This window comes from Schistocerca piceifrons, chromosome 9 (assembly GCF_021461385.2).
Source record: "Schistocerca piceifrons isolate TAMUIC-IGC-003096 chromosome 9, iqSchPice1.1, whole genome shotgun sequence".
In the NCBI taxonomy this organism is placed as follows: Eukaryota; Metazoa; Arthropoda; class Insecta; order Orthoptera; family Acrididae; genus Schistocerca; species Schistocerca piceifrons.
In genome coordinates this window covers 81,509,058-81,532,791 of record NC_060146.1, presented here as the reverse complement: position 1 = coordinate 81,532,791, position 23,734 = coordinate 81,509,058, and the positions used below count along the sequence as shown (strand labels likewise).

Below are 23,734 nucleotides of genomic sequence, written 5' to 3'. Positions count from 1 at the left end.
TGCTGGTTTGTTTAAGAAAAAAAAAGTTGCTTCATTTGGTGAAGCTGAGTTTGAACTTATTTATTAACGTCATGTGAATAAATTACTGTTAAAATATGCCTCAAGAAACTTTGACTGTTCTGAAATGACCATTATTGAGTCAGTACCAATGCGTCCATAACACAACCTCAAATATTGCTGTTACAGTAGCACACTTGAAATTTCAGTGCTGCCAAAACAAGTAAGGCTCCCTGCGAAAATTTTTTGAAGGAGCAATGATGGGGTAACATGGGGCAGTGTCCAATGTTACCTCTCTTGTTATTTGTAAGTGCAATTTCAACATATTAATAGCATTTTTTCTATTTTAGGAGAATCAGTATGATTGGAAATCCAAAAAGGAAGCCTGGGCCACATAAATATCGTCGTTTCACTCATGAACAACTACAGAAAGCGATTGACGAAATGAAAAATAAAGGTATACCTCTAAGAAGAGCTGCTGAAAAATATGAGGTGACCAGATCCACTGTAGACCTTCATATACAAGCTGAAGATGATAAGTGTGTCCTCGTGTCTTGTATAATTTCTGCAGGAGACTGCAGCTTCCCTTTGATACCTTTAGACGTTCATCTAGTTGTGAAACCATTCCTTGACCAAAGAGGAATTATTGAGAGGAGATTCAACAATAATTTACCAGGCAAAGATTTGGTTTTACCAGTTTTATCTTGTCACAAACGAAAACTCCCACAAAGATTGTCTCAGAATGGGCAAAGATCAAGAGCTCAAGTCACTTCAGAAATAGTAAACCAATATTTTGATGAATTACAACAATCCCTTGAATAAAACCACATCTTACTGTAAACTATGACGACACCAATATGACTGATGACACAGGAAGAAAATCAGCCACTATCAAACGTGGCTGCTGACATCCCGAAAGAATTGTCGATTCAACTAAATCGACTGTTTTGGTCATGTTTTTGGGAGAGGGGGGGGGGCAGTACAAAAGGAACAGTTTATAATTAAGGGAAATGTGGAAATTTATGAACATTGGTTTGAAATGGTAGCTTTGCCTTATTTCAAACAATTCAGGGCTGAATCTCCAAAAAAATTTCATTAGAGTCAATTTAAGCAGCCACATATCAGCAAAGGTAATATCTGAATGTCAGAATAACAACACCGGTTTTGAAACTTACTGGCAGATTAAAACTAGGTGCCGGACTGAGACTAGAACTCAGAACCTTTGCCTTTTGTGGGCAAGTGCTCTACCATCTGAGACACCCAAGCACAACTCACGACCCATCCCCACAGCTTCAATTCTGCCAGTACCTTGTCTCCTACTTTCCAAACTTCACAGAAGCTCTTGCCTGCGATAGGCAAATGTCCCAAGTTTGAGTAACCGTCCAGCACACAGTTTTAATCTGCCAGGAAGTTTCATATCAGCGCAAACTCCACTGCAGAGTGAAAATCTCATTCTGGAAATATCAGATTTGTTTTACTTCCTCCCAAAGGCACGGCCTTATGCCGACCACTTAATGTTGGCTTTTCCAGGCCTTTAAAAATTAAACAATAAGAAATTCAGCCTTCAGTTGCAAGGTAAAACTTTTTTAACTTGCAACTGAATGCTGAATTTCTTCTTGTCTGAACAATTCACAGTTGCTGAAGCGCTGCATTATGTTAAAGACTTTATAAATTAAGCGGAAAACTGTTGTTGATGACTGGACACAGAAGAAGAGAAGAATTATTCCAAAAGGCAGGTTTCCTGGACTGCTAAAACAATGTCTTGATGAATTTGGTGACAATTGTGGAAAGCATCTGAAATCAGGGTTCAGAAGTACAGGCATTGATCTTATAGACAGAGAAGAAGTGCTGAGAAAATTGTCTGGACCCAAAATCACCAGTTTAAATCTTGAGGGAAATGAACCAGAATGGATTCAAACCATAGAAAAGTTTCTTGAGCAAACCAGAAGAAAAGAAACACAACCCCTCCGAAGTAAAAGGAAAAGAATACGTTTTCCTGCAGGAAAAACTGTATCACCAAGTGATTACACTACACCTACAGTTCCTGGGACTTTAAAGAAACATGTCAACAGCAACAAAGATAAGAAACCCGACACATCATGTAGTGATCAATGTGAGATGTATTCAGTTCATGACTCTGACCCAGATGGTAACATGTCCCTTCTTGAAACATCTGTAGAGGAGACAGCAGGAGAAAATGAAGAAAACCAATTTCCATCTGAAAGTATAAAGTTTTCCCCAAGCTGAGTACCAGAAGGTGCATTTGTAGTCATAAAACTTCTGTACAACAAGGACACTAAGAAGGAGGCAAGTTCTTGATGAAATCATTAAAATGTAACAAAACAAGTTTTCCCAGATGATGGTGATTTAATGAAAGTGGAAATGACATCAAAAATTGAATTAGAGGATGTTACAAGTTTCAATTTAAACTACGATCTGTTTCAGTTTTTTTATCGATGAAAATTTGAAATTATGACCAATGCTTGGTATTAAAATAAAACAAAATTCTTTTTTCTTCATTATTACTTGATTCTGAATACCTTTCATTAGCCTTCCGTTGGAAAACACACAAACAACAGCTTTTTTGTAAAATAAAATGCCAATGTCATATGTTACCCCTATCTGTGGGTTAACATAGGACACATGAATTTTCATTTCAAAACACTGTCAGATGTGAAACTAAATTGAAAATGTTCACAAAATATAGGGGCTACAAAGTCACCAGGATTTTGGGCATAAAAAGTTCATAGGTATACTTTAGTTAAATTGGAGAAATCACTAGAAGAAAAAAAAAGGTGTCCTATTTTACCCCATATTACAGTATAATAATTCATGATTAAATGCAGCTGACACATTCAAAGTAAATTGAACATAATGACTGAGTCCTCAGTTTCAGGAATAATCATTTTTATTTATTTATTCGTGTTCCATTGATCTATTTGCAATAGAACAGCATGGATATGGGATGGATCATATGTAATTATACATGAGCACAATACTTATTGATGCAAATAGGTATAAATTGTAATATTGCATAGGAACAAAATGTGCTAATCATTACAAGCTTAGGCATTTCTTACAGTGAAAAGAGGTACAAAACAATCACATAATAAATTACAATTATTCCACATTACAAGTTACAAATTTGATAAAACTGAGATCCTTTGTTTTCAAATGAGGAGTAAATAATTCAAACAGGTATAAAAGTAGTCACTAGCTGAGGACATTTTATTCCCAAGCAGAAAATCTAAAACCCGGTTGTAACCTCCTCCTGAAATTTCCAGACAAAACATTATCATTACTTTGTATTTCTCATACCTCTGTTGTTCTTTAGCTACAGTGGCATTTGTGTTTTCTTGTTCTGTTGCCTTTTCAGCACAAGAAACACAAAATAAGCTCCCAAGCAAAGAAGGGGATTCATAACATATTGCTTAATGCACAATGAGGCAATGTGTGGACACGAGAACATCCATGTGTACATGCATTCTTTCCACAAATTTTAGTGCTTGCCCTTTTATCCCCATGCATCTGCAATTGCACGCAATGAAAGGGGTATCATGTGGACATACTATACGTGAAAACAAAGTTCACACTTGGTGCAGTGGCTGATAGGAGGGACCGTAAAGGCATTTCCCTCTTACAGTTGGAACCATCAGCCACCACTCTGAATGTCAACTTCATTTGATTGAATATTACCTTTACCATATTTTTCAACCACACCATCGTCTGATGTTATTGGGTTACCTCTGCCGACAGTATCTAACTACCACTGTGAATACAGTCTTTTACAGCAAATTCCATGTGCCTCATGAACGTATTTTCATATCGTGGCCTATAGCATGGCTACCATTCTTGCAAATGACGATGATCCATTGCGAGTCCAGGCTGCCTATTTACACATGCTATCGCAGACACTTCTGTAATCTTCCAGGTACATTCAGTGATATACGTAGATCTGTCCTCAAAGTCGAGTACAGTCGGTAGTAAAGAAGTAAAAAATTAAACGTCATGTCTGATACTGAAGTATTACTGCATGAATAGCGAAAATGTAGTAAGTGATAAACTTACTTTCACCATTTTATGGGGGATATCAGCAAGAACAAGTTTTGTAAAGATTTTAAATTATATATAAAGTTCGTTGGAAAATGCTAAGAGCTCTCGTTCTCATATAGTGAATGAATAAAGGCCGGGTATTTGCACACCACTAGTTACACTGCCTCAAGCTGTTTAGTTGCTTTGGAGGAGGGGACCAAACAGCAAGGTCATCTGTCCCACTGGATTAGGGAACGATGGGGAAGGATGTCGACCGTGTCCTTTCAAACCGGATGCCAATTTGAACCATTGTCCTCCCGAATGCAAGTCCAGAGTTCTAACAACTGTGCTACCTCACTTGATGCCTGAAGGCAAACACTCACTTTCTAACAGTAATGCTTGTTTTTGTGTTAAACTTTTAACATAAGAATTTACCTCTTTAACGATTTGATTATGGAAGCATTTTAAATTTTTTAAATTCGCCCAATTATTACGCGAAATAAAGATCAAATATTTGTTGCCCCAGATAGTCATTACGTATGCAATCTGCAATTAGTGGCCAATTCCAAGACTGTTGATTTATAATAAAAGATTAATCGCTTTTGCTGTCTACAGATTTTGCAAGACAGCCAACTGATCGAAAGACCAAGCATAACCGATATATCTGAAAATTCACCGCACATTATTTGGGTTGTGTAAACGACGCTAATAACATATTTCATCAAATCTTAACACTTCAGATATTACTATCAGAGCCATCGAATCTCACAAATTAAAATTGATGGAGAATTCCATTGCCACTCAACCTCTGAGCACCATGATATAGGTGAAGGTGTTGGTGAATTAACCGTGTCTAAATTGACTCTCACTTCATGGGGCCACCGACCACAGGCAATTATATTGACTTCATTTATGACCTACATCAAGACATGGAATCACACAAACCAAAGAATGTTATTTTAACGATTGTCATCATCATTCTTGAAATAATTCACTTACATACCATAATCACGGAATTATCAAATGGCCACATTGTGCAGCCGACGTCCTGTTGTGTAGTGGTTCCTATAGATGTTAGGTAATATCAGGTGAGGCAGGCATACGGAGCATATAAAACAAACAGGCAGCAACAACGCATTACACCATACTGTAAAACACGTGCTCACACATAACACCCAAGGCAAAATTTTAATTCTGAGCAACTGACGTGAAACACAATAGCCTACAACTATAATGAGACATAATTCTTGACACGAAAGCAGCACTTTTAGTTTGTTAGTTTGCACTTGGCTAAAGTGAGTACAACATCTGTTGACAACTCACCCCTGCCCATATGAGGCGAAGGAGGTGAAGTAAAGTAACATGAAACAAACGAAAAGTGAATACTATTCCTGTGGGGCTACAGTGTGGATTATACAACAGTCTGGCTTGAAGCAGCATACTCGGTTGATGAACGCAAGAAATAGTGAAATATTAGTCATTTACTATCATTTTGTTCACATTCTGGAAATCTTGGAATTGATCAGATAAAGAAATGTTTATTTTAAGAGTTCTAAAGTCATTTCGGTTTTTCTTGCTGGAAAATGCAAGTCAGAAGCCTCCAAGCTCTCATTATCTTTTCCTCGTGCCCACATATTATAGAGGGGTGGACAAAACCACAGAAACATCACGAGAAATGTATTTCACCACGAATGGCACCTGTGCAATTTGTGCAATACATTGCAAGTGTCAGGCGTGGTAAGAACAGTTTTCTGTGTAGGTGTGAGTGTATTATTACAGAGATAAGTGGATACAAATGTGGGCAAATTGTTAGTGCTCATATGGTGAGATATGGGCATTTCCATGACCAATGTAGCCCAAGTTTTTGGTGTTGCAAGAGGTCCCATATCGAGGATTTGCATGACATACAGGGAATGTGGAAAAACTTCATCCACTAAGTGACATTGCTGTGTGTGTGTGTGTGTGTGTGTGTGTGTGTGTGTGTGTGTGCGTGAGAGAGAGAGAGAGAGAGAGAGAGAGAGAGAGAGAGAGAGAGAGAAAGAGAGAGGGGGACTGACTGTGACAGATGCTCAATGAATGTGAAAACGTAAGAGGATGACCATTGCATATGTCAGGGACTGACTGTGACAGATGCTCAATGAATGTGAAAACGTAAGAGGATGACCATTGCATATGTCACTGCAGAATGTCACACTGATGAACCCGTTCATCACTAAGACAACACAAGCTAGGATTTTCATGGTGAGCTGGAATTCCAAAACCAGTGATACAAATGCCTGAATCTATAAAACCTGGACTGCAGAACAATGGAAGAAAGTCATTTTGGCGGGTGAGTCTTTTTTCACACTGTTTCCAACTTCTGGCCGAGTTTACATTCTAAGAGTGAAACACGGTTCAGTGATGATTTGGGCAGCATATCATGGTCATGTGTAGACCCCAAGGTTACAGTACTATCATTATTTGACTATTTTGGCTGATCACGTGCATTCCAGTGTACACTATTTGTGTGCATTCCAGTGTACACTATTTGTCTCCCATTGGCGATGCTGTGTCCTGGGACGACAGGGTCCCTATTCACACAGCCCACTTTCCCCAGGACAGGTTTTGTGAGCACCAGGATGAATTGCCCCATCTCCCTGGCTACCACAGCTAACTCTCAATATTATTGAAGAAAAAGACGCGTGATTGCTATCCACCTCAAACATCGCTACTAGCACTTCCCGTTGTTTTGCACGAAACATGGTATAATGTTTCTTGGGAAACCGTACAGGACCTGTATTTACCCATTCAGATACAACAAAGTGTTATGAAATTCAATGCTTTTCCTACACTGTATTAGGTGGGTAATGTGCTGTTACCATGTTTTTGTCCACCCCTTCTATTTTCAATGAGTCATACTGGAGGTAAAACATGGTCCAGTCACATTGATGTGACCACCACCTAAGTTTGACATCAACATGCAATAACTACTCATAGATGGCTGGTGACAGCAGTAGCAATGGAGGGTGCACAAAACGTGTTAATGGGACACAGAAATCAGAGCAGCCATTGTTGTAATACGTAAATGGAGTGGTTTATCCAATGTCCAGTAGGGCAGGGTGACTGGCTTTTCAGGCCACGGCTAAGTTTCTGATTTGTTCGTGTGCTGCTGTGATTAAAGTGTACCCAGCATGGAAAAACAGCACTATCCTAAACCGGAGCTGAGACAACTGTACTGTCCAATGGGCCATATATGACAGGAGTGAGTGATGACTGCAGTCATGTGTATGGGTGAATAGAAGTGCAACTGTTGAGCAAATGACTGCCCACATTAACCGAGGGGCTACCAACACTGTCTCCTCAACGGAGTTGTTGCGTACAGACTCCTGCAGCAGGTGCCGGGATTGTGCACCTGTGCTGGCGTGACAAAGGTTCTTGTAAATTGTCTTACTATTTTCTTTGATACTGAAAAATTCTCTTAATCAAACATTTTGTTACAATTGATATTACAGATTTTCTTCGAATTTTCTTACAACCCCGTGCAAAACACCATAATAACTTCATTTTATGTATTCTCAAATTTTATAACATTATTATTAGGTGAAAGACTCATTCAACTTCAGTTTAGAGTATTAACCTTTCTTAAGACAACACTTCTCAGGTGTGATACCTAAGTCACACAATCTCGTACAAATTCAGTGACCGACACTGTTTGAGGGAGATACTGTAAGAAGTCAGGATCTGACAGATCTTTCACGCAGTTAAAGAAATATGCGATACTAACTAAATCCTGGCCAGATTTGGATTCATTTTAATTCGTAAATTATATTATTTATACTGTGGATGCTCACAGCGTTTTATAACCGTCAGGAGCTATTTTGCCATAAATAAAGGAAGAGGCAGAAATGACGGACATTTTTAGAACAGATAGCATTCAGGCTCAGGTAGTAGGAGTAGGAGGACTGATGAGGTCACGTGTTTGGTAGCTCCTCCAACTTTGTTAAATCGAGGTCACTGAGTCGTGCACAGTGCATTTTAGTCAAAGTGCATTGCACGAGTTACTGGTGATTTTCAAAATTTTGTAACTCATTATTTTGAGGTTTAAAAGCCATCTTTATAAGTCTTTATGTAATGTCATTCATTATGGGAAGTTTTCCTTCAATCAAAAAATATTATTTTTTGGAACATCATTTGAAAAAAAGAAATAAATAGTAAAAAAACTATTAAGTTAAAAGCTAAGGAGTTAAAAGACATTGCTGTAGGAAAGAGAGCGACTCAACCTTCAATGGTAAATTGGCATTGCCTGCCAAATGCAGATAGTCAGTTATAAAATGGCCCAAACGGTCCTTACATCACCCTCCATAAAAAGAGGAAGAAAATATGGAATAGATGGACCCTGGACAATAGCCCATAGCAAATCAACAATTTTATTACTTATAGACTATCCAGCACATCTTAATGACAGCCCACATGTACAGTGACTACATGACGACCACAATGACTGTGCAGCAAAGCATCGGTACTCTGAGCTTAGGGCTTGTCACAGCTGGTGTCAATAGTGCAACTGTGCAATGGGAGAAGCAATAGGTTAACCTCATCCCGCATACCTGTAAACAGCCAGCAAAGGTTTGGCCAACTACAACAAAAGCACTAAGCTCCGAGTACCGGTGATTTGCTGTGCACTCAGTGTAGACCGTGTGGGGTCTGTCACTAGGATGTGATTGTAATTTGTTAGTATTCAAACTCTCGGTTCAGTACAGGCTATTGTCGAGGGACCTTCTATCCCATATTTTTTATTATCAGATATAGGTTCTTCATCGCTTTTATGGAGGATGATATATACACACCAGCAAAAGCTGCACAACCCTTCTTTCCGACATCAATTTCATTAGTGACTTAAAAGTACTGTATGTTTAGTGATTTTCATTACTATAGTTTTGTGACTATAATTTCTCAGAAATGATTTTGTTCTTATCACCAACCTTGGTGTTTACTGTATTCTCTCTGCTTCAGCCATCATCAGCTACTTTGTTGCATTTTCTAACCTCATTTCCTCCTCATTGTCTGATGTAATTTGGCTACATTCTAAAGGGTGAGCCATAATGTACAGATGGTAAAAAAATATATTGTTACTTGTGCTTCAAAAAAAATTTTATTTACAGAATACCACTCAAATGATGTTGCCATTTCACAAAATTAATGCTCGAAAATAACATCTGCCAGGTGATGGCCGTTTTCAGCAGTACACTTCTGGAGCCACTCTTCGAAGTTGGCTTCCACTCTCTCTGATATTGTTCTGTCAATGTGAACAACTTCCACATGAATTGCTTTTTCAGGTCAAGTGTAGGTGGTTTAAGATCATTTACATGTGACTTGAGGTAACGCCACAAAAAGTAATTGCACACGGATGGGTCTGGCGAAAGAGGAGGCCAACTAATGTTACCAAACCGGGAAATGGCGTGACCACGAAAAACAGCCCAAAAAACTTTCACTGACATTCTTGCTGTGTCAGCTGTGGTCCCCTTCTGCTGAAACCAGACTCACCGGATAGGAATACATTTTCCTCTTAGTTCAGGTAGGAAGAATTCAGTGATCATCCGGCTATAATATTCTGAGGTTACAGTTACAGTGTTCCCGTTGCCTTGGAAAAAGTATGGATCAGTAACATTTGTATCAGTTACAGCACACCGGTCAGTCACCTTGGGACTATTTAATGGTCTCTCGTGCGTTAGTTTTGGGTTTTCACTGGCACATTAATGACAGTTCCGCTGATTTACCATGCTCAAATAAAAATGAGCTTTAGCACTCGAGCAAAATAATGCTGCCATTTTGCTCAACTACGAATTCCATTTCTTGAGCAAAATTTAGCTGCTGTGCATAATGTCTAGGGTTCAATTGTTGCGCTACGGCCATTTTGTAAGAATAAAATCCTACGTCAATATACAAAATACGCTTTATTGACTGATTACTGAGGTTCAGCTCAGCAGAATGTCTCCTAGCGGATCGACGACCAGCTAGTACGACTTGCCAAACTCTTTCTACATTTTCTGCAGTGCGTTCCGAGTGAGGCATCCCTGGTGGCTTGCCACTCGTCACTGTTCCTCATAAAAGAAATGATTCAGCCCAATGTAAAATGGTGTTGCAAGTGGGAACACTATCATGTTGTGACATTCGCCATTTTTGGCTTCATTAAAACAGCAAATAGTAAATACTTTCAGCCAGAAGGCAAATACTTGTTTATAAAGAATGATTAATGTATAATAAGGCGTCGCATAGTGATGGTGGAATTTCCTAAATAAGATAACTCGTCGTCTTTGGGCGGCAATATAAACAGAAGAATACGGATAGATACGCGATCCTTCACTATTTTGTTCGCTGGAGAACAAATGAGGCCTTGAGCGCTAAACACTTGTACTGTTTTTCTTAAGTAAGACGGACGCAGATTTGTGGCGGTCTGATCTAATTTTTTACTAAATAAATAAAAACATGTTCCGTCTAAGTTTGAGTGAAGTGTAAAAAGAAGAACTGTTATAACTTACCGTGACGACACACGAGCGGCACAAAGAGGACAATGGCTATATAAAAGAGCGCTCAATAGACATGAAACGGACATAAAAATCTACCGTCATTGTAGTACTAAGCTTAAGGTACGATATATGTTTCAGTTATAATAAATATTTGTTCTGGGAATACTGAATCATTTAGCAGTGCTCATTCCTATCATCTCCTCAGTATTATTTATTTATTTATTTATTTATTTATTTATTTAACCTGGCAAGATTAGGGCCATCAGGCCCTCTCTTACATCTAACCAGGCATTCTACTTATTTTACATTCATATGTTTTAGTAGGCATGTTAAACTACATCTAGTACAAAAAGTGAAATAAACAATTTGAAAGGTACACCTGGAAAAATACATACATATAGAGTTTATATTCTTAGGTCACAAGTACTGTTATAATTAGACATTATTGAAGAGACAGATTTTAGATAGGAGTGCCAGCAGCAGGGAGTATGAGGGAGACTCATGGTGAAGGGAGGAGAAGAATAGAGACATGATGAAACATAATTAAGGAAATATAAAGGAAAAGAAGATTGCGTGGCTAATAGAGAAAGATGAAGAGGAAGGCATCTCAGGAGCAAGATAGGAGACGCTAGCTTTGCTATTTGACAGATGAGGGGATTGTCCTTGTACATTAATTTTGTGGAGAACTTTGTGAGGATGATAGTAGGAAATGCTTCAACTTCTTCTTAAAAGCAGCAGGAGATCGAATTTTGCGCAAGGTCAGGGGCAGTTTGTTCCAGAGGCGGACAGCGGCAACTGAGAAGGAGTTTGCAGAAGTTTTTGTTTTGTGAGTGGGCACAGTTAGGGTACCAAATAAGAGTGACCTCGTGTTTCGATTATGATGACAAGACAGGTTTTTAATCTCTGAAGCAAGGTACTGGGGTGCTTGCGCGATGAGGAGTCGGTGGAGTAGACATAGAGTGTGGTAGTCACGCAATTTGTCCGGCCGCAGCCACCCTAGCTCGGAGTATGAAGCACTAACATGATCATATCGGCGAATGTTGCAGGTGTAACGCACACAGGCATTCATGGTTAGCTCTAGCCGTCTTTTGTTTTCACTACTCATGCCTTGTTGAATCACATCACAATAGTGGAGGTTCGGTAGAACGAGTGCTTGCACGAGCTGGCGTTTCAAGTCCTGTGGAAATATGTTCCGAAACTTTTTGAGAGCATAGAGACAAGCAGACGTCTTTCGGCACACTGTGACTGTATTCTCCGCCCAGTTGAGATGCTCATCCAAAGTTACACCCAAGTTCTTCACTGTTTTCTGATATGGTATTGGAGTACCATCGAGCAGAATAGGAGGTAGCCGTTCGTGGAAATCTGTACTTATTAATTTCTGATGGGCTATTAAGATTACTTGCGTCTTTTTTGCATTTAGTTTAAGCCCCAGGTTTTTCGCCCATCTCACTACTGAAGACAGATCATCATTCATCTGAGCGATTGCAGTGTTTACATCTTCAGGTCTGACGCTTAGGTAGAGCTGGAGGTCGTCGGCATAGAAATGATATTTACAGGAGGACAGAACCGACGAAATATCGTTGACATATAAAGAAAACAAAAGTGGTCCTAAGACTGATCCTTGTGGCACTCCCGAGGAAACATGTTTCCAGGAAGATTTTTCATTTACGCAGACAACACATTGCTGTCTGTCTTTTAAGTAGCTTTCAAACCAATTTTAATTATGCATTTTGCTAAGATTACAGACACCAAGATCAGCAGTCCAATGTGCGTGTTACATTGATAAAAAGAAAACTGTTTTATCGTCTTCTTGCATCCGCTTTAATACTGAATTTCCCTTTTGTGTGATGTTACAGTTGTTTTTGCGCCATTAAGAACTTTCTGGTCCCTTAGGAAATTGTTTTCTCATAACAATAACCTCACGACCGGGTATGATCGTATCTACGATCATGAAGTAATTAGAAAGACGATAACGCAATTTCTTAATCAATAGCACGCCAGTTGTGACTGCCTCAAACCACACGAAACTGCAAGTAAAAACTATTCACATTTCATTATGCAATATTTTATGACAATGGTCAATCCATGATTCTTACGCCAATTGTGATTGATAAAACAGTAAGCGAAATCTCAAACACCAACTTTTTAACTGAATAACAACATCACTTTTCTTTTGTTACATCACACTTAGCGCCCGAACAGGGACCTGACCAAAATTTAGTTCAAATGCTTGGAAAATTTTCTATGTGCTTATGTTAATAAATGTTCTGTCGTTTCATTTACACATCATCCCTCTGAGAGAAAGATGGAAAATACGCTGATCGATAACGCAGTTTAATTACCTAGAGAAAAGAAAAGAAAAGAGACGCGAATTTGCTGAGACAACATAGCGGTAACCAAGCCATCAAAAAGTAAGTCAGAATTTTGCATACGCAGTGTAGTGCTTCAGTAGCAACGTTGCTTTTCCAAGTCGATCCACATCCCTTCTATCTCCTTCCCTCTATAGAAAATCTGCTTTATTTTATCTTTCAAAGTAAAATTCTTCGTAGTCTGATAATAGAAATTATTTTTCTCCATTGTTAGTAGAGCTGTATTACATTTTCAACATGGTGGATATTGTGTGCAATTTGCAGTGAAGAGCATCTTCATTCATTTGTCTGAAACGTTTAGGTTCCATCTTGTATTCTCGCCAGATAGAATTTCATTTGTTGCTCACGCGAGAGCGGTGCTCTTAGCGGACTCACCACGTCACAGACAAACGGCAAAAGCCTTGCGTAGCACGTGATTTACTGACGAAAATGGCAGATAGTAAACAGAGACAGGTGACAACAGGAGACGGGAGTGAAGACGTTAACAGTATTCCATACCCTTTACGATCGCCAACGGGAGGTTCCCCTGTGGAAACTGAACTAACTACGTCTGTAACAGGGGGAAGTGACCCTGAAGTCCAAACTCCTCCCGCTGCAGCTACAAATGACCTCGGTGCGTTAATGGAAATGCTGAAACAACAGTTTGACGCAGTAAATGAGACTGTAAAAACACAGAATGAGACTGTTAACGCCCGATTAGATGCTGTGAGCGAATCAGTAAAAACACAAATTGAGGCTGTTAACGCCCGATTAGATGCTGTAAGCGAATCAGTAAAAACACAGGTAGGCACAATCAAAACAGATGTGCATAAAGAAATTACGGCTGAATTAAATACCCATTTGGGTGAGGTGCAAACTAAGTTCAGTGATCAAATTCTGAAAATGCAGAAACAGGCGAAAAGTGAAATAGCTGAAGCATCTGTAACATTAATCACAAAAATTTAGGCAGCTACCAAAGAAATAAACTCAGTTAGAAATGCGGTATCTGACATTGAAGGTGTAGCAGAGGATCTGTCGAGGCAGATAGACTCAATCAATATCGAAGAACAGGTTAAGAGCACTGTGAAAGCACACGCGGAGGCATTGTCGGAACACTACGGTGAATGGATAAAGGGTAAAGATATTTTTATCGAAAAGAAGGTCAGGGAGGAGCTTAGAGAGATTGTCAAGCACGTAACATATGAAATCTTAGCTGCTCCTGGTAAGTCGGGAGACACAGTGGTTTCTGAATTGGGACAGATTCGAAGGACACTTATACGGGATCTTCCTGAGTGGAAGCAGCAAGTAGTGGACAAAGTCAGATTTCTGAGAAACTGGGTGGAAAATCCGCACAAGCATACGCAAGCTATAGGGAACAACTCTTTAGACGGTGACGAATGTCAGTCAACTCCTTATGGTTCACCACCTGATTACATGCAAAACAACAGTCCTGCTGAGCCTCGAGAGGGGAAAATAAATGATCCGCCCACATATGTGAGTTTAATGCAAGAGGAAAGTGTGATTAAGCATCGCACTTTTCCTGTTTTTCATCCGCAGAAGCGAGAAATACACCCCATCGTGTTCCTAAAGAATTTTTCCGGCATATTCCCCAGGAGCTGGACAGACAGACAGCATATTCAGTTCGTCACTGGCTTTATTTCCGGTGATGCAGCATTATGGGGAACGGAAATGGTAGACACGTGTAGGAATTATAAAGAGTTTGAGAAAATGTTCTTGGCAAAATTTTGGAATAATGGGGTACAGCAGAGATTAAGGAAGGAGGTGTATAGTGCGGAAATTTTCAATGAGAAGCGTGGAAGTCTCCGGCGATACTTCGAGAAGTATCTATCAAAAATTAAATTCTGGGATTCTCCGATTTCTTCCAAGGGCGTAATTATGATTCTCAAAAGCAAACTCCCTCTGTCAATTAGAGAGAAACTAGTAAATGTGTCCGAAGAAGACACGGATGTATTCCTTTCTGTGCTGGATTCCTTAGAATTAATTAGCGAGGGTGTGCGTTCCAAAGTTGGCAGCGGCAAATTCTTCCCTGGCAGCCAGCAGAATGCAACGCACGCGGACAACAATGCGCCGAAGGAGAGAGCGAGCTACTGCGATCGCTGGTACCAACCTGCCAGCCGTTATGAAAACACAAACGGCAATAATTTTAAATGGAAGCAGAAAACCAATTACAGTAGTCATCAGAGATACCACCCAATTTACAACCACCAGGTACAACATCAATACGGAAACCCACCCTTTAATTCAGCGCCTGAGCAGTATGGAAATTCTCCACAAACGAGTAGTAATTTTTCAAATGGGCCAGTGTACAATCAAACTTATAGGTCGAAAAATAACAAGTGGCATGGGCAAGGCGGAGGCCACCCAGCACAACACCAAAACAACTTTTCCTGGGATAGAGGACCGCGGAACAATTTTCAAACAGCACCAAATGCGATCTTTCCTTCACAAGGAAATGGTTTTGCCGGTAACCAAAAGATCGGGCGACAGCAGCCGTCTCAAGTATTCTATTCACAAGTGAATGCACCCAGTGGATTTTACCCCTTTACACCGGCATTTGTACCACATAACCAGCACTATATGAAACGGAACAAACAATTAAGGCTATGAATGACAAACAGACTAAACATCCTGCGGAAAATTAGAGGCAACGCCTTTCAGCCTCCAAGAGGTCGCTGCGGATTTTGAGTGGGGCACTAACAAATACTCTGATTCTGAGTTTGTTAATGCGATACGGTACGACCATGAGACCGACTTACGAGATGACCTTGCACGTGACAAAGAAGCTCAAGACATTAACAACATTTATGATGAACAGGTCCAGGCTTCGATTAAGATTTCTATTGCCAACATTCCTTTCACAGCCGTTGTTGATACATGAGCAAACATCAATGTCATGTCACCATGTCTCTTCAGACAGGTGTCTTCTGTTTCAAAAGTTTTATCATTGCCGATTCAGGGCTGCTCCATATCGGGAGCGATTGGTCCATTGAAACAGAGAGTTAGTTTACAGACACAGCTTCAACTGCAGATAGAATCTGTTTCAGTTTCTTGCCTCTTGCATACTGGAAATTTCCTTGTGTGAACTGTTAATGATAAGTATTGTGTTGAACAGCGCACGGACTTCATGGTAATGGCTACTACATGTAAACTTTAAGTATTAAATGTTAAGTATGGAAAAATTGTTTATAGTGATGGACATGAACTGATATTTCTTCAACAAGCTGAAGCAGGAAATTTAGGTTGCAGAAAGAATTTCCATTTAACTTTAAGTTAGTATACAAAAAAAAGTGCTTGTGAGGTGATTGCCCGGAGCTATATAAATATGTACAGGTGAGAAATGGAGGAGGGTGCGTAAATAAGCACTTCTCTCAAGGTACAAGAAGATTTATAGATTTATTTTTAGTAATGTAAGTACTTGAAGTTCTGTTGTAAAAGTCCCAATTACCTGCTTTAAAAAAATACATGTTCAAAACGTCCAGACAGTGAACAGGAGTGGAGGAAATATCTTAGCTTAAAGTTCAGTTACAGCGTACTGTTAAATGAGAAAACAAGTGGTAACCCACATGTGTTCACGCAAGGAGACAATAAGCTGTAGTACACTAAGTTAGGTGAAATACAGTACAAATAGAGGCAAACCATGAAGCATCAATAATGTAGCGCAAATACTCCACGAGGCCATTAATTGCTATGAAAGTAAACTGTTTCCCTGTGATCTGAGCCCAATCTAAAGAGTATATGAGGAATGTTAGCTGTTGTTGTTGTTGTTGTTGTTGTTGTTGTCTTCAGTCCTGAGACTGGTTTGATGCAGCTCTCCATGCTACTCTATCCTATCCGACCATCATCAGTTATTTTACTCCCTAAATAGCAAAACTCCTTTACTACTTTAAGTGTCTCATTTCCCAATCTAATCCCCTCAGCATCACCCGATTTAATTTGACTACATTCCATTATCCTCGTTTTGCTTTTGTTGATGTTCATCTTATATCCTCCTTTCAAGACACTGTCCATTCCGTTCAACTGCTCTTCCAAGTCCTTTGCTGTCTCTGACAGAATTACAATGTCATCGGCGAACCTCAAAGTTTTTATTTCTTCTCCATGGATTTTAATACCTACTCCGAATTTTTCGAATGTTAGCTGACAAATTGAAGGCTAATCTAAAGACCAAGCAATGCAGTGATGTTTAAACTTAATACTGATTATAATGAGAGTCAGATGTAGAAGTAGCAAAGCATGCTGTAATGAAATAGGTTAAAATTTATATATGTGCCTATGTTTATTATGATAATTTTATTTACATGCAGATTTTATTGTAAAAATGTCTCCTAAGACACTCCTCTTATGAAATCCATTTTCCTTGTGCCCGTTCCTTTTGATCCTGGTTCATTAACTTAGACCAAGCGTCGACTTGTAAAAGGCACGTGTGCTTGGAGGCAAAGCAGTGCTTATGAGAAATGAGACAAGTAGTGGGATGAACTTCGCTAGCTTTGGTAATGTTTTTTTTTATGGACAGGTTGCGTAAACCCAATGAAATGTGGGTAATTTCATTCATGCAAAAAATAGTAGACACGCGTTACCCTATTTTTTTACAGAGAACGATTGCTGAGTACATGAAGCAAAGAGGGAGACCTATTGTTATCCAGTCTGCCCTCACATATAAAAATTTTTGAAAGCACAAAGGAAAGCACAAAAGAAAGGGTACAGCGTTAAATGCGTACTCATTAAGTAGTAGATATGCTACGTGGCAGTAGAAAATGATCTTGGGTGAACTAAAGAATAAATGCAATGAGTCTTGCGCAATCTGTAGTTTTCATAATGAGGAGATGAGCCCTTAAAAGGAAGTTTGAAAGAATATTTTTAGGTTCAATAGTGAAAGTAAACCTTGAGAAACAAAGGGTCCATTCATAAAGCAGTTGTTCACTAGACTTAACGAAAGGAGTGACCATTAATTGTAAATATTAGCTCGTAAGTGATCCTTTGTAAATAGTAGAATATAAGTCTTTCTGTATCAATGGAGGAAACCTGCAAAATTTGATTGTTTTGTAAATGAACACTATCGACGAAGGAACTGAGCACGAATGCTGTGTGAAGATGCACACTAAAGTGCGACGTGCATAATAACTGTTCAGTGTGTATTAGTGGCAGTGTTATACTGCAAGTGTAAAAATAAGTCAAGACTACGACAATAGGTGAAACGCAAAGTTCAGTGTTGTTCTAAGTGCAGCGACAGCTACAATATTCGTCGTCACTTACCTGTGAGCCTCACGGGAGGCAGTTGACAGGGAAGTATGGAGGCAGCTTCAGTGTCCGGCTGCTCCGATGGAAAACGCGCGCGAGGTGTGTGTATCGATGCACTCGCGTGTTACTAAGTTCCCAAAAAAAAAAAAAAAAAACGGGCGATCGACGACCAGAAGCTCTGTTACAGCCTGAGCGCGAACGGATACTGAGTATTGGAGCTCACGCAACACTGTGCAGCCACTTTGAGTGGCTGACGTGTGGGTGACGAAACAATCCAAACTTTAAACTGCTAACCGCCATGACCACAATCGTACATACTGGAGGAAAGACATTTGCACACTTGTGTGACTACATTTTCATACGTAAATTAAGCAATTTTCTTGAGTTGAAGTTAAGATGAGTGAGAAGTAGATTGTCATATTGCTCAGACCTTAAAGCCATTAATACCGGCACTCCTGAACACTGCTAAAATGAATTATAATCCTGTCTCTTGATGGACAAAGAAAATTAATGTGCACTATAGGAAGACCCTGAACTCCAGACCAGTCCTGATCCTTAACAAATGTATCCAATAGGTTGTAAGTTATACTAATAATTTTCCACTTCTTCTGTTTCATATTGTAAATAAAAACCCGGGAAGCCACTTGAATTCCTGGCACCACAGTGGAAAGGACAGATGTACTGCATGATGAACGCCGTAGACAGCTAGCACAGAAAGTGAAAGCTTCACAAAGTGTAGTGCTACGTTATTAAACTGTAATTGAACCACAATGAGTCAACAGAAGCTCAAACATTGTCCACTCTAGTTTAGTGAAAATAAGCACTCACTGTACTCATGTATTAGTTGTTAAGCTCAAGAGAGTGTAATTTCTGAATTCTATCCCCTGAAGTGTGAAATGAACGTTCACTTATTGTTATAAGCAAATATGGACCAAACTTAAATATGCACATAAGTGTTAATCTTGGTATTATGGAATGAAGTGACTGATGAACAAAGAGTGAAAAACTTTGTTTTGAAAAATGAAAATATCTGATATATTTTTTTATAAATGTAATTTCAATTTATGTACTTAGTACGCCAGTAACATTATGTAAATGTCACACCAAAAATCACGAATATCTCATGAGGACATGAGGATCGAGGTAATCCTTCGGCATTCCCTCTCTCCTCATGGGAGGTGATGTGATATTCGCTATTTTTGGCTTCATTAAAACAGCAAATAATAAATACTTTCAGCCAGAAGGCAAATACTTGTTTATAAAGAATGATTAATGTATAATAAGGCGTCGCATAGTGACGGTGGAATTTCCTAAATAAGGTAACTCGTCGTCTTTGGGCGGCAATATAAACAGAAGAATACAGATAGATATGCGATCCTTCACTATTTTGTTCACTGGAGAACAAATGAAGCCTTGAGCGCTAAACTCGTGCTGAACTGCAATGGTAGACTCATTATTGCCCACAAAACTATCATAAGCAAACACATGATGCTGCACAGTCCGCAGCTCCGTGACCCAACTAAACAAAATGGCAGGAGCTACCAAATATATGACCACATCAGTCCCACTCTCCTACTACCTCAGCCTGAATACTGCCTGTTCTAAAAACGTACATCCGTTCTGCCTCACCAGTTATTAATATTATTTTGCTTTTGTTGATATGCATCTCATAACCTCCTTTCAAGGCACTACCCATTCTGTTCAACTATTTGAGTGTAACAGCATCCACTCACAGTAGACCTGCTACCTGACTGCAGAACACACTCCATATGCCGAGTGCATTTACCGGCGAGATTTTTTGACAGCACTCCACTTCTGCTGAGGGGCTGACTTAGTGACCGAGATTGTCACTTACTGTCAGCTGTTGTGTTTACACCAGCTGTAAAAGACTTTGCACACCAGTTGTGACAGGTACTGGATTTTGTTTTGTTCTCTGTGTACATTGACATTTCATGAATATTTTATGATGATAATTTCTTGGCAGTTATAGACAGTTCTTGTCAAACTCTTCTCTAGCGCTAACTAGCCTCAGGTCTTATCCATTATCTATTCTGTGTTTATTTGGTTAACAAATGTTTATTCGTTCCTGGAACACCAGAATTTGAAACTCATACAACTGGCTGTGTGTCTCGGTATTGACAGCTACAATTGTTCGGATGCCAGCACGGATTTTATTGACCAATACCCGAGTTCTAAGTAACCTCTAGTTGAGAGCTGAAAATTGTGTTGAAGAGAAGGGCTGCCACTTGGACATTTTTTTAAGTGGCCATATAGATAATAAAAAAACATTAACTTCTGATATTGAATAAATAAGCTGTTTCTTTTCTTAAATATTAACATACTGCTCATTTGAAGATGATCCATTTGCTACTGGTCACCCTGCAGCAGGTGAATTTTGGTATTTGGCCAGCAAGATAACTGACACTGCCAGAAGTAAAAAGAGTATACAACACAGACTAGTAACAGCAATAAAAACTTTTCTGGGAAAAGAGAAATGTATTAATAGCTAGAAAAGACCAAGGCTTGACTACAGTTTACAGTTTCAAGGGGATGTAGGGTACACAAACACATTTATGAAGAGGAAAGCACAGGAGAGAATAACTTGGAGGGCTGTGTAAAACCAGTCTTCAGTCCCACGACTACAACAGTAACTGAAGTAAGCAGACATAATTATAGTTGTTATAGGAAGTCTGAACTGGCAATGGAGGCTGAAAAGAGTTTGGAAATTTTTATCTAGATTGTAGTGATATTCTGAAAGCCTGAAGAAACACTGACTGCAGTTCATCATGATAAGGAGGACAAGATCATTAGAGATGGAGCACATCATCTACAGCCATTTATAAAAAATAAAAAATAAAATAAAAGCTGACGCACTCATGCAGAAATCTGTTCTGGAAACTATAGGATTTTATGAGTTAGGAAAAATTACAGCTTCAACGGTGACACAGGACTGAAGATTGTTAATCCTTTGAGGTCCTTCACTCGTCATAGGGATCCAAATCTTTTTTTCTCTACCAAACTGTACCACAAACACACACATGCACATCACTGGCATCAACTTTTACGATTAAATTCATATCATATCATTTGTTGCTTTGAGTAACATCACCACACAACAAAATGCACAAGGAATAATAAAAATCACAAGTTTTCTTTTAGTGTAACCAACATATGTAGTCAGACACTACTACATACCAAAAACTGGAATATGCAATCATGGAAAGAAATATTTTCAGCCACACAGTATTAAAAACATTGCGTGCCATTCGTAATATTGCAAAAACTAATTTTTATTTGTATCAGCAGACCTTCCAGTAACATACATCAATAACTAAATGTAATAATTTAAAACAAAACTGAGACACTCGAGACATGTGCAATTACTAAAATCTTTGTTCACGTATTGTCAGTTGTTTTCCTCTTCTCATTTCCATATTTTGGGCATCCAATGCCCTGTTGAAGCTGACAGTAAGGAAATGGAGGCAGTGGCTGAGTTTTGTAGTCAGGGTCTTTAGAACACGAGTGCAACTTCCATCAGTGTGTCGATCCCATAGCTATCCCACTCCATGTGCCGACTGTGTGCAGACCCTGGAAATGGTGTCACTCGAAGTTACCCTCTTCATATTATTCGTATTCATCGTGACTATCATCTGTCATTTGTGCCCCGAGTGAGCCCTCCACCCTCAGGTCTGGCATCTGGGCACTGATTCTGTCCAGTGCGCTCGGATCTCCATCACAGTAGTCAAATTCCAGCTCTCTGTTTGCACAAGACAAGAGACACGGTAATTATCAAGAGTTGCCACAGTCAATTTTTATCCTGCGTAATATACAGGGTGTTTCAAAAATGACCGGTATATTTGAAACGGCAACAAAAACTAAACGAGCAGCGATAGAAATACACCGTTTGTTGCAATATGCTTGGGACAACAGTACATTTTCAGGCAGACAAACTTTCGAAATTACAGTAGTTACAATTTTCAACAACAGATGGCGTTGCGGTCTGGGAAACTCTATAGTACGATATTTTCCACATATCCACCATGCGTAGCAATAATATGGCGTAGTCTCTGAATGAAATTACCCGAAACCTTTGACAACGTGTCTGGCGGAATGGCTTCACATGCAGATGAGATGTACTGCTTCAGCTGTTCAATTGTTTCTGGATTCTGGCGGTACACCTGGTCTTTCAAGTGTCCCCACAGAAAGAAGTCACAGGGGTTCATGTCTGGCGAATAGGGAGGCCAATCCACGCCGCCTCCTGTATGTTTCGGATAGCCCAAAGCAATCACACGATCATCGAAATATTCATTCAGGAAATTAGAGACGTCGGCCGCGCGATGTGGCCGGGCACCATCTTGCATAAACCACGAGGTGTTCGCAGTGTCGTCTAAGGCAGTTTGTACCGCCACAAATTCACGAAGAATGTCCAGATAGCGTGATGCAGTAATCATTTCGGATCTGAAAAATGGGCCAATGATTCCTTTGGAAGAAATGGCAGCCCAGACCAGTACTTTTTGAGGATGCAGGGACGATGGGACTGCAACATGGGGCTTTTCGGTTCCCCATTTGTGCCAGTTCTGTTTATTGACGAAGCTGTCCAGGTAAAAATAAGCTTCGTCAGTAAACCAAATGCTGCCCACATGCATATCGCCGTCATCAATCCTGTGCACTATATCGTTAGCGAACGTCTCTCGTGCAGCAATGGTAGCGGCGCTGAGGGGTTGCCGCGTTTGAATTTTGTATGGATAGAGGTGTAAACTCTGGCGCATGAGACGATACGTGGACGTTGGCGTCATGTGGACCGCAGCTGCAACACGGCGAACGGAAACCCGAGGCCGCTGTTGGATCACCTGCTGCACTAGCTGCGCGTTTGCCTCTGTGGTTGCCGTACGCGGTCGCCCTACCTTTCCAGCACGTTCATCCGTCACGTTCCCAGGCCGTTGAAATTTTTCAAACAGATCCTTTATTGTATCGCTTTTCGGTCCTTTGGTTACATTAAACCTCCGTTGAAAACTTCGTCTTGTTGCAACAACACTGTGTTCTAGGCGGTGGAATTCCAACACCAGAAAAATCCTCTGTTCTAAGGAATAAACCATGTTGTGAACAGCACACGCTTACAGCAGAAAGACGACGTACAGAATGGCACACCCACAGACTGCGTTGTCTTCTATATCTTTCACATCACTTGCAGCGCCATCTGTTGTTGAAAATTGTAACTACTGTAATTTCGAAAGTTTGTCCGCCTGAAAATGTACTGTTGTCCCAAGCATATTGCAACAAACGGTGTATTTCTATCGCTGCTCGTTTAGTTTTTATTGCCGTTTCAAATATACCGGTCATTTTTAAAACACCCTGTAAATACACTCATTCAAAGCTTCCATTAGTTAAAGGAGACAAGTCAGATTACTGCTTCTACCAAAATTTTATTCGTGCTGTGGGCAACACGAGGCAGGAAAGCTACTTATTATTGAGGAATATGTTGTGCTGCATCAAATGTGAGAGCTATCAAAAAAGATGCTTCACTCGGATATGAATAAAATACTGGAATAGTTGAATCACATCTATTAAAACCATCCTTAAAACTACAGTTTATTT

At 39.7% G+C, this 23,734-nt stretch overlaps 1 protein-coding gene across 6 annotated transcripts in view; it reads right to left on the bottom strand.

Annotated features, from left to right (window-relative positions):
* Positions 1-21,408: 21,408 nt before the first annotated feature.
* The window catches only part of LOC124717119 (F-box/LRR-repeat protein 17-like), a 78,398-nt gene continuing 76,072 nt past the window's right edge, over positions 21,409-23,734 (bottom strand). For all 6 annotated transcript variants that reach the window (XM_047243844.1, XM_047243845.1, XM_047243846.1 and 3 more), the window contains one exon: positions 21,409-21,896. In XM_047243844.1, coding sequence (XP_047099800.1) covers positions 21,764-21,896 — 133 coding nt within the window. In that variant the 3' untranslated portion in view covers positions 21,409-21,763. The remainder of the gene's footprint in view (positions 21,897-23,734) is intronic.